Source organism: Haliaeetus albicilla, chromosome 19, assembly GCF_947461875.1.
Source record: "Haliaeetus albicilla chromosome 19, bHalAlb1.1, whole genome shotgun sequence".
NCBI classification, from domain to species: Eukaryota; Metazoa; Chordata; class Aves; order Accipitriformes; family Accipitridae; genus Haliaeetus; species Haliaeetus albicilla.
Window position 1 is genome coordinate 26,611,690 of NC_091501.1, and position 12,149 is coordinate 26,623,838.

Below are 12,149 nucleotides of genomic sequence, written 5' to 3' on the forward strand. Positions count from 1 at the left end.
ATTCAGGTCAATGGAAAGATCCCTTTAAGCTTCAGGGGCTTTTGCATAGAAGGAAGAGACAAATGCCTAGCGCTAATAATGACCGATGAAATAGCAGACTGTTTTGAGTGGGAAATGTGAATATATACATATAATTAATTTGTTTATGGGAAATATATCATACAATTTTTCTGGTAAGCAGAAACCATAGCATATTTGTGAGTATTTCCCATCTGAGTTTCTTTATTTCCTCATATCTTAACAAACATAACAAACTGAAACATGGAGCTAATTATTTTCTGTTCTGTAATAAAAAAGATACATTACTTTGATGCCCAGAAAATACATTAAACATTCATTTATTTGTGAGAGTTTCATTATATTATTACATATGCCTTGGTTTGGTGCACAGGAAGTGTACAGTTTAACATGCTAATTTTATTACCAATTTTAAAAAGGTATGGAGCTTTATTCTATAATAGACAGGAGATACAGGTCTGAGTTTCCCATGTATTGCTGAGTACAGACGAGATGATTGGAATTTAAGCAATATGCCTTATCCTTGTGACAGGTTAATTACAATGACAGGTATTTGTTTAATTAGAATCAAACATAATCTTACAATCAAATAATAAGTACAAAAAAAGGGAGTATTTTTTTAATATGTGCAATAGCTTCTTCGTCTTACTATTTCTAATTCCTTTTGCACTTCCTCTTGCAGCTGTAGCTGAATGTTGCTTTTTAAATATCTAGGCTAAACTTTTCAGAAGTTATTAGCAATTCTGGGTGCCTATTCAGTTATCCTACTGGGGCCCAAAAGCAAGTATTTAGCACTTTCTGACAATCTGACTTCTTCAAGGTAGTTAATATTGAGGTGAAATTACTAATCCTTACCAAACTTCCTCCATCCAAAGATACCATATATTCATCCCAATGAACTCTGACATCTATTTTGTTCCACATCCTCAGCCACTCTGGTTATCTGGCCAAGGAACAATAGTTAAGATCTGCCTAAAATTTTAGGAAAGTTTTAAATTTCACTAGGCAGCTGAGCACTTTTACACACTACTTACTTTATACAGACAACTACATCAGGCTCACTTAATTTGCTCCACCCTATGTCTAATCAACATAATAGCTTGTTATTTGTCTTAAACTATAAACCAAATATTTAAAAATAAAACAAAAAAACACTATTGGGTTTTACAAACAAGTATATGACATAATAGTTTGTGGTAATGATTTAGGTTGGAGCGGCTTGCTTGTCTGGGATTTTAAACGCTCTCTCAGAACCAGTACTCGGAGACAAAGATGTGAACATTGACGATGTTACGATGAGATACCACTCCACCCATGACGTAGTTCATCTCCAGTTTCAGGACGGCATGGAAAGGTCCAACAATGGGCCTCACCTGGCGAACTACACCTGTTGGGATAGAAACAGGTTGCTGAGATTAACAGGAGAATCAGATGGGTTTGGATGAGCTACACTCCCCTTCGTTTTCAGTACAGCTGACGGAAAGTTATTTTACCTATTGGGTCTGTAAATAGCTTGTAAGAAAGCTTGCAAAATAAGAATAAAACAGAACTTTTGAATCAAAATACCTTGAAGATCTAGAAAGAGCACTAAAAATGCTGCTAATGGCAGAAAAATGACATATTCTGAAATTAGTAATATATTTTTTTACCTTTTATTCAGAGAGATAAATTCCGTAAGTAGTCTGTGACACTGCTTTTTAAGTAAGTAGGACATAAGGAGACTTTCCCTAGGTAAGCCAGCACACACTCCCTGAGGAGTACGTGAGCACACACACCTGGGAATGCCATGCAATTGCTGGTACCGTGTTGAAAATCGCATTTCATTTGGAACAGCAGAAATTATTTGTAATGCAGCAGTAAAATCAACACTTTCCCTATAAACATCAGGTGACACTGATCTCTGAATTGTTCGCGTGCCGCATCGTGGATAGACAACCCCACTGGAAGCAACGGGAAGAAAAACAGGGGAGTTTAATGAGGAAAGGGGGACTATCACCGCATGGGGTCCTACGTCATTCCTCACACGGATGGTGGCCATTCCCTCACCACCATCAGGGCTGGGTAACGAGGAAGGAAGTGGCAAGGGAGAAGCGAGCGGTGTCTTTTAGGGCTCTAGTCCTTTGGTTTGTTTTCCATGGAGGAGCCTCAGCGCCGGGGCGCAGCAGGACAAGGACTGCTGGGGGCCGAGAGCGGTGGGGTCCTCAGGGGGTGGCAGGGCAGGGCTTCTCCAGACGGGGCTTGTCCCACCACCCCAGTCAGGTAGCAGGGCAGGACTGGGGGCAGCCAGGTTCAACCGAGGGCCCAGATCACCAGGAGGGTTCATGGCGACGGTGCTGGGCCAAAGTCAAGCTGTGGAGGCGACACGTGGGTCAGGCTCCAGAACAAGAGGACCTACGGCTGTGATGGGGCTGGAGACCAGGCTTCTTCCAGGACTGCTCAGGCAGGGGCTGAAGCCGAAATGGGGGTCCTGGCCTCTGGGCTTATCGGTGCCTTGACATGATGTGGCTAAACAGAACAGCGTTACAGCTTCAGATCTACGCGAAAGAAAGTCAACGGGAGCTTTGCCATTGACTCCAAAGGCTGAAGATCAGATCATAAACATGTCCTCGCTCCATGGTTATTTTCTAGGTCCGGTGTTACAGAGTAGGGAGCTACCAGATGGCTTCCATCTGAACGGACGTATCCAAAAGGTCAAAATCACGCAAACCCGAAGTCAGCCAGCAGGCACAGGAGTCTGGAGGAGACCCCCCCCTCCTCAGACACCTCCTTCTGACAACTGACTTATCTGACAGGGCGCTTGATTCAGAAGGAAATACCTAGTTTTATTTAAGGAGTTATTTTATTTAAGGATTATTTAAGACACATTCCTTCTGCATGCTGGGGGTTATGTTTCACAAGCCGGCACCACACCAGCACCTCCCTGGAGTCCCAGCCGAACTCCTGCAGCAGTCCTCTACGAACACACTGGCTTGAGATCTGATGGGGGAGATAAACGTTTGCTTATGCAGGCTGTCAGCACCTTTTTCTAAGGCAGTGATGACATTACAGTTTTGTCCTGTTTAAATACTAACTAATATCTTCAGCATGCAGTAAAATTGCAAACTTTTCACCACATTCACTTTGCTTGCCATATTTGATGAATACACTTTTTAAGCATCCTTCCCCCTACAATTTATATGTACATACATACATATATATACTTGTTGCGTGTTTTTTTTTTTCTAGTTTTCTTGGCTACTCTCCTGCACCTTATAAAAATGACTGGGCTTGGCAGATGATATATTGAAAAAGAAAAGCCTTGCTAAAATTGCCCTCCCTTTAGGGTAGCTTTTAAAGCATTTTGCTAACAACACATCACATTATTGCAGGCACTGCTTTAACTGACAACCACGGAAACACACACCATTGGAATCACTCAATACTGGCAAGCTGTTTAACCCACCCTGTTAGCGGCTCATGCAGTGATCACCAAGCCTCAAATGGCAAAGGTTGCTGTTTCCATTTAGCAATCTTTTTATAGTGTTCTACACTTTCTTGCTCTACTCTAGTAGAGTCTACTCTAGTCTAGAAGTAGGATTGCAAATTGTGTTTTTTTTCTGATGTGATGCAATTCTACTCAAGATGGTTTATGCCATCTATCCATACATTATTGACGTAGCATTCAAAGCAATTAGTAACTTTCTCATTCTTGTTTGGATGCATTCTGTTAATAGGCAGAAAAATTGGAACATTTATTTTAGAGGTGGAATGGGCAAACACACTGATCCATGCGGCAGTACTTCTCCACAGAGCTCTCTTGCTGCAGTTTTAAAATCAAGCCTAATAATGGTCTGAGAAGCAAACACTGCACGTGTTAAGACAGCTATACTGAAGCAAGAAATTGAAGGAATGTACAAAGAAACACAACACTTTTACAATATTTATTTATCCAGTTTGTTGTGCCAATGTCCTAGATGGTCCTGAAATGACCACCAGGGCAAAAGAACTATTTCCCTTCCTCTCCTATTAAATAAATAGGATGATGCAGTGAGATGGGTTTGCGCTACAGCATGTGTATAAGGATGCAGTCATTCTAAAAAGAAGAAAAAAAAAAAGAGTAAGAAAAAAAACCTTGAAATGTTCTACTGCACAAAAGCATACGACAGGTTTTCAGCTCGTGGCAGATTTACTCATTGAGAGCTTTCCATTTTTTTTTTTGGTAAAAAATGCTAAAATGGAAAACCTGAGTATTTTTTTCCACCTAACTCAAGGACAAACGCGGATGGAAACCATGCAACAGCAAAGCCGCTCAGAGCCTGAAACCTGGCTACGCGTTTATCCAGTTCCCAGTGACCCTGTTGCAGTGGTCCTAGGACTTGTCTCAGAAATGCTGTTAAAGGCTACCTGCTATAATGTGTCACTGCCTTTTGGTGCCACCTGTGTCTGATTCTCTAATGTCTTGTGCCTTTCACGTCAAGCAGGAGGGAGGCACAGCTATTCCAGACCCAAACTAGGCCAGCGGTGCCTTGTGCCTACTCTCACAAATGGAAGTAAAAGCTTGAGACTCAGGCCTCGTACATGTAATTCACATACGTGGCTCGATGAATCAGTCAATATCTGAAGAGCATTTAACACATGACACATCTGAAGATGCCATGTGTAATAATTCTAGATGTTTTTAAGTGACGTGGATTTACCAGTTACTGCAGCATTTGCATAAACATGTTGTTCCACTGTGCCTTTTGGCAGACTAATGCTGGGTCCAGATTTGTGGTCTGGCATCCTTCAGCATTTATGGCTGAATATTAAGTATAAAAACATACTTTATAGTAATAGGAAGGTTACAATTTTTAAATGTACTAAAGAGTCAGAAAATGTAGAAATAAAGCAGCTGCGTTTTGATCTCTTTTGTACCAGTCTAAATCCAAAGTAGCTGGATGGAGCTGCTCAGATTTGACATGGGGATAACTGCAGACTGGGACTTGGTCCTGGATTACTGTAGCAGTACACACTGTCCTGTGAGTCAGTCTCTATAGGATGCCACGAGAACAATGGTGTTGCTCATTAAATGACCTGAAAACAGAGGGCTCTCAAGTACCACCATCAGCTGGTCCTCTCTGGGATCAAAGCTACAGACTCTACAGTTGGTAAATGGGGTGAGTTTATTTAAGCAAGTTCACCCAAATCCCTTTCCAACAAAATTAGATTTCAGCTAGGTTAGCATTTTGCACAAAAAAAGCCAGGAGAATATTTGTCTATATTAAAACAGGGTGAATCACTGATAATAAATGAACACGGAGATTTGCACTGCTGCTGAATCCCATGTGCCAGGCAATCTCGAGCATCTGTGTTGTCTTGCCTACAGGCACATCTATGCAAGCAAGCACTGCTACCCTCCATTCTGATGTGCTGCTGTTGCTGTTCATACTCCTCAGTTCATAATCTGTGGCCCAAACATAGACTCAACCTACAGAAAACCCTATGTCACAGGCCAGGCAGACTACTTTCCATCAGCTCACCTTTGTTTGGTTTTCTTTTTTGTTAACTGAGCAGAGGTGTTATTACGCCCCCCAAATCTGCTTGGGTATCTTCATGGTTTGCTGACCTCCTTTTAGAAAACAATGATAAGACTTCTTTTTCCTGCACACTTTGCCCTTATTGTAAACAGAATCTATGCCAATCCTTTCCATCTGCTGATCTGTGTAAGCAAACAGCCTTGGCTTGAGAGGCAGTAAGTTTTTGGATGTCACAGTTATTTCTGCAGTGTTAGTCTGACTATGGCCCAGAACTTTTAAAGCTCTGTAATTAATACACTGAGCTGCTCTCTTGCCCTGTTTCTTCTTCTTTCATGTTTCATATTTTGATTTTGTCTAAGGTAAAACTGTGTCACCACGTGTAGTGAAGACATTAACCTAAATAATATATAATACTTATTTTCAAGTGAGAAATGACAACAACCAGCAATCTTAGAGCCACTGTCATTGGATTACTGAGGCTTTGCTTCTCAAAGAAGATGGGATAAATTAGACAGCAAGCTTAATATTGTTCATCTTCCTAAGCCTTTCAGCAGAATTTCTATTATTGTAATCAGATGCCACAGGTATTCCTTGGCTTGTCTATACCTCCTTAAGATATCATTACATTTCTCTGCTTTGAAATATGTGAGACCCTCAGGCAATTCACTTCTGTGTCTGGTTTCTGCTTGTATTTTTGCATTAGGCAGCTGATTTGCTAAAAAGCTCCATTTTGAACTTAGGAAAAACACTGCTGTTTTGTTACCACATTAACCCACTCTGGATAAAAAGCCCCCATGTTATCATGCATTAACATTTTGTCTCCAGAAATCCAGACTCCTGACTCTGACTTCCGTGCTAAGCTCACTGCCCAGTACGCTGAAGGAGCACTTGCAAAATTCTTTAGAATACTTTTAAAAAAACCCACTTTTTTCCACTGCTAACCACAAAATCTGCAGCAATTACACTTGCAATGAATCTGGGTCATTGTGTTCCTTACACCTCTTGCTGAACACTGCATTTGCATTTTCTCTAGAGAAAGTTCCTCTAACGGGGATCTCCACCGTTCGCCAGAAAGCAAACCAGAACCAAAGCAGCTTATTTTCACACTGCCACTCGAAAAGGCTGTTTTGGATTGGTAGAGAGGATGCATTATGTTATGTTTTCTGTTCCAGAGCTCAAGGTCACGGGATTTTCCACAGGGACTGACTCTTGAGTCTAGTCAAATATTTAAATCTGCATCATCTTAAGAACACAGTACAGACATAAGTTCCACCCATTCCTCAAAAAGAGAGCCTCAGATAACCTGAACTTTTAAGGACCCCCATGAAATCAAGCTGAGAATTGTCAGTGGAGCAGGCAGGGAATCAGAGGCTGAAAGGAGAGGCCACAGGGACTGCTGATGACTGGGGAGCTGTATTTGGTGACTGCTGGAAGAGGGGATGTGCTGAAGTAAACCTCTTCTTGCCTTACCCGCATATGCATATGCAGGCATATATATTTGTGTATATATAAACAATCTAAACTACAGCCAAATCAAAAGTTGTTCTTCCAAATAACCCGTGGGCTATGCTCAGGAATATACAGTAAACACAGTTATCAAAAATGGGATCAACTCCCTCAACCACATTTCAAGCTTTAAGTAACAAGCACAAGAACTCTTTTCCTCTTACCACCTTCCCCTCTTTTCCCCCATACACAGGGTTACAGCTGTATTGTTTTGTTCCGGTCATCACATGCCAAAGGATAGTAACAAAATTATGTGGGTTTTTTTTTCCTTTGTGCTCACAGCAAGCACCCAGTCTCCTTTCTGTGATTCTTCTCTGGTGGCAAGTTAACGAAGAGACACGTGGCTTCTTACTATCAGTTGAATCCAACAGCATTGCCCCTTTTTCATTAGTGCAAGACTTCATACTTGACATTGTAGGTAGGTACTAAGTTAGCCAGTTTTTCTGGGAACAAACAATTTATTTAGGAAAATTTGCTCTTTTTTTTTGTTTGTTTTTTTACATTGTTTAACTGTAAGATCTGTGGTCAGCTAAAAACTGACCATAAACTGACTAAACTTGGGAGGGATGGTAAGGAGTTACTGAGAGAGCATGAGATGGTGAAAAGAAGAACAATCCACTTTTCTGATTCATTAATCTATAGTTAACATATTAATCCAGTCCTAAATAGAACAAAACACATCTTTTTATTCATTCTGAGATGTATTTTAAATTAAACACTCTGTAAAAAGTATCTAAAATAGTAAGAATAGGATATATATTTGAAATACCAAAGGCAGACAAACAAGTCTGAGCATAGCTCATTGTTCGCTTTTCCTTCAAAATAAGCACACGCTGCTATTGAATTTTTTTTTTCATGTTTGCATCCTGTCCATGCATTATTAAAATTAACTTTCACAAACCAGAAACTAAGAGGACAACTGAGAATTAGTCTTCATTCACTCTACTGCAAGTGGAAGTACTGACCATATATAAAAAAAAGAATATTTTGCATTAGTTAGAATTAACAGCAACTTGGTATATGAAATATGACATGAATTACTGTGTGGAATATGGCTCCATAAGAATGTTAATATTGGCTCCATTGTAAAATACAGTCATAGACAGCAAAGAGTCTAAGGGCTGAGGAAAGCTAAAGAATCTCCTAGGATCTTCTTGGTAATTCTCATATGCAATGATGTTTCTTTGCCCCGATACACAGGTTGTTTCACTGGCTGCCTAGCTCTGAGGTCCCCGGGCAATTTCTAATTAAGTCCACGCCAGCAAGGCAGGCGGGACAGCAGGGTCGAAAAGCTGAGCAGGATATGAGGCTTCAGAGGTGAGAGGCAGCAATACATACTAGGGCTGAAAAATGCATTGCTTGTTCGTCCAGCACGTACGGTATTTTGTTAGCAATACACTCATTTCTATTCCTCATGAGATAAATAAAATCCCATGTGAGATGAATAAGTGCCCAAGCAAATGAGTTTTTCTCCTAAATTTCCTAATCCTTGGGCTATGAGTCTACAGTTCTGATTGTAAGCGAAAGCTAAAGTCCATCACAAAATGTGTCCCCTTTGGAAAAAACGACGGGAAGGCTTGTCAAGAGAACGTGCTATTACATGGTGAGACATAGCGCTGTCTGGTTTTAGATGGAACTTTTGGGATGAGCTGCTAGTGACACCTACGTTTCAATGACACAAAAAACACCTTATAATTTTTCCTCTAGCTATTTTCCTTGTGCTTTAAGTGGATACTTGGAACATGAAATGATTAATTTGGGAAAATTCAAGTACCAGAGAATGTGGTGAGAGCTGTGGAGCTGGAGCCTAAACTCAACTGAAACTCGGGTAATTTATTGGGCTTTATATTAACTTCCAAGTAATCTCAGCCTATGTTCTGAAGTCCTACATTTGGCTGTTCCGGGATCTCTGTTTCTCCACAAAAGACACTCTGGGCCTTTTTACAGCCTTGTCAGAGACAAATGGTCCTAGCTGCCACAATGCAACAGTAACTATCCTTTTTTAAACAATGGATCTTTGGGAATCACAAAAATAGCCTTTAAATAGTCTGCTAGTGTGTGTCAGGCCATGGCTATCTATGATAACGTACAAAGGTCAGACACAGGCTCTCCCCTAATGTTAGCAAACTTCTTGAATCCCATGTGGATGTTGCAGTAATGAAGCCGAGAGGTTATCGTCTCAGCCGCCTGGAACCTAAAGCCATTGCATGGCTACTAAACAAAAGTAGCCTAAAACACTGGCACGCTAGCAGTAATGTGTGGTGAACAACTTTTTGTAAGGGGAAAGCATGTTTATGAGTTTCCCTTAAGCAATACAAGAAGACTGATCTCCTCATGTTAATGCAAGATCTTGGACTATAATTTCAAGTTTGCTTTTCTCCTCAAGGCCTCTTGCTTTATACTGCTGGCCAAGATCTTTGAAATTAAGAGTAAACATCTCAGATGCATCAGTGTTACTTAAGAGCCTAGTCATAGTTTCAAAAGAGGTGTTCAGGCAATTAGGAAGTTTAGGACTAGGGAAATGATCGTTGCAGTGGCTATTGTAAAAGGTAAAGTTGATAGGATCATTCCAGAATTGAGCAAGAGAAAAAAAATCCAGCCATGAATAAATGCTTCCTTGGATCAAACCATAGACAACCAGTTGCAGGTTAGGCTTGAATACCAGACTATCTCAGTCTACAACATGTAAATACATATCTATAGCATGAAGCCAAAACTATATAGCCAAATTGTGTTTTGGCTCTGTAGACCTCAACTCAAAGAAGTCATGTTAAGATTTGTAAGAAAAAAAGTTATTTCTTATTCAGTATTCATTACAAATATACAAAGTTCATCAATAAGGTTGAAAAATTATTCACATCCTGGTCACAAACAGAAAATACGTATTTTAGGCTATTTTATTCATTTTTTTTCTGTAAAAAGCTTTGTGGCTCTGCACACATTGAAGTTTAATTAAATTCCTTTCCTAAAGGCTGCTCTTTATTCCAAAAGGTTATGCCAAAGTAATGATTTTCAGTGCTTAAATTGCTCTGGCAACATAGTTACTAGAGTACTTACTGACCTATACCATGCCAGCGGAGAAGGGAAGTGAATCAACTGTTGTGTAATTGCTTAATGTATCTTAGCTTTGAAAATATAATGCTTCAAACATTGCACATTAGGGAATGTCTTACTGCATTTGGTAGAGTGAAAGCTGCAAAGTTTTTCCTTTCGTAGCAATCCAGTCCTGTCATGTTTTCAACATCACTGCAATCCAGAATCAGAATCACAGAAAAGCTGAGGCAGGAAGCACCTCTGAAGACCATCTACACAACCCCTTGCTCAAAGCAGAGTCACCTAGAACGTGTTGCTTTGGGCTGTGTTCAGTCTGGTTTTGAGTATCTCTAAGGATGAAGACTCCACAGCTCTAGGCAACCTGTTCCAGTGTTCAACCACCTTTACAGTAAAGAAAGGAAGTTTTTTCCTATGTTTAAATGGAAGTCCTGAATTTCAGTTTGTGCCCATTGACTCTTCTTTCCACACCGAGAAGAGTCTGTCTCTGCCGCCTTTACTCCCTCCCATTACATTGATCAGATTGCCCCTGAGCGTCCTCTTCTCCAGGCTGAACAGTCTCAGCTGTCTCAGCCTCTCCTCATAGGACAGATGCTCCAGTGCCCTCATCACCTTCATCACCCTCTTCTGGACTCTCTCCACTACGTCCATGTCTTTCTCGCACCAGGAGGCCCAGAACTGGACACAGCACTCCAGTGGTGACCTCACCAGTGCTGAGTAGAAGGGAAGGATGACCTCCTTCAGCTTGCTGGCAATGCTCTTCCTGACGCAGCCCACTGGCTGCTTTTGGCGCAAGGGCATGTTATCAGCTCATGATCAACTTGGTGTCCACCAGGACCCCCAGATCTTTCTCTGCAGAGCTGCTTTCCAGCTGGTAAGCCCCCAGTATGTACTGGTATGTAGGGTTATTGCTCCCCTGGGGCAGGACTTTGCACTTCCCTTTGCTGAACTTCACGAGGTTCCTGTCAGCCTGTTACTCCAGACCATCGAGGTCCCTCTAAATGGCAGCACAACCCACTGGTGTATCAGCCACTCACTGTGATTTTGTTTCCTCTTCAAACCTGTTAAGGTGCGCTCTGTCCCATCAACCAGGCCATTAATGAAGAAATTGGCCCCAGTATTGATCCTTGGGGTACACCACTGGTGACTGGGTGCTAGCTATGCTGCTGATCACAACCCTTTGAGCCTGGCAGTTCAACCATTTTTCAGTCTGCCTCACTGTCCACTTATCTAATCTACATTTCCTTGGGTTGCCTAGAAGGCTATTAAGGGAGATGGTGTTGAAAGCCTTACTAAAGTAAAGATAAGCAACATCCACTAATCCAGAAATCTCTTTGTAGAAGGTTGTCAGGTTAGTCAGGCATGATTTGCCCATCGTAAATCCTTGCTGACTACTCCCAGTCACCTTCTGGTCCTTAATATGTTTGGAAATGGTTTCCAGTTGGATTTGGTCCATCACCTTCACAGGGACTGAGGTGAGGCTGACCAGCCTGTAGTTCCCTAGATCCTCCTTCTTGGCCTTCCTGAAGATTGCAGTGACATTTGCCTTCTTCCAGTCCATGGGAACTTCTGATCACTACAATCTTTCAAAGATAATTGAAAGCGGCCTTGCAATGACATCAGCCAGTTCCTTCAGCACTTGGGGGGGGCATCCCATTAGCTCCCATGGACTTGGGTATGTCCAGTTTGTTTAAATGTTCCCTAAACTGATCCTCCTCCACTGAGGGTAAGTATTTCTTGCTCCAGACCTTCCTATTGCTCTGAGGGTTCCGGGAATCCGGAAGGCTAGTCTTATCAGTAAAGAATGAGGCAAAGAAGGCATCGAATACTTCAGCTTTCTCCATGTCTTTTGTTACCAGGTCTCCTGCCCCATTCAGAAGCAGGCCCACATTTTTCCTAGTCTTCCTTTTGCTGTTGATGTACTTGAAGAAGCCCTGCTTGTTGCCCTTCACAGCAGTGGGCTGTGCCTCCACAGGCAGTCTCACAGGCATTATGTTCCTCCAGTCCTCTCCAGTTCATGACTGTGCCTAAAGGCACAATCTAGCTGTCAAACTGCAGGCATTTCCCAGACCACCAGAT

The 12,149-nt window shown here is 41.6% G+C and overlaps 1 protein-coding gene across 2 annotated transcripts in view; it reads right to left on the minus strand.

Annotated features, from left to right (window-relative positions):
- Nucleotides 1-322: 322 nt before the first annotated feature.
- The window catches only part of FBLN1 (fibulin 1), an 82,503-nt gene continuing 70,676 nt past the window's right edge, over nucleotides 323-12,149 (minus strand). For both annotated transcript variants that reach the window (XM_069806908.1, XM_069806910.1), the window contains exon 17: nucleotides 323-1,405. In XM_069806908.1, the coding sequence (XP_069663009.1) occupies nucleotides 1,266-1,405 (140 nt within the window). In that variant the 3' untranslated portion in view covers nucleotides 323-1,265. The remainder of the gene's footprint in view (nucleotides 1,406-12,149) is intronic.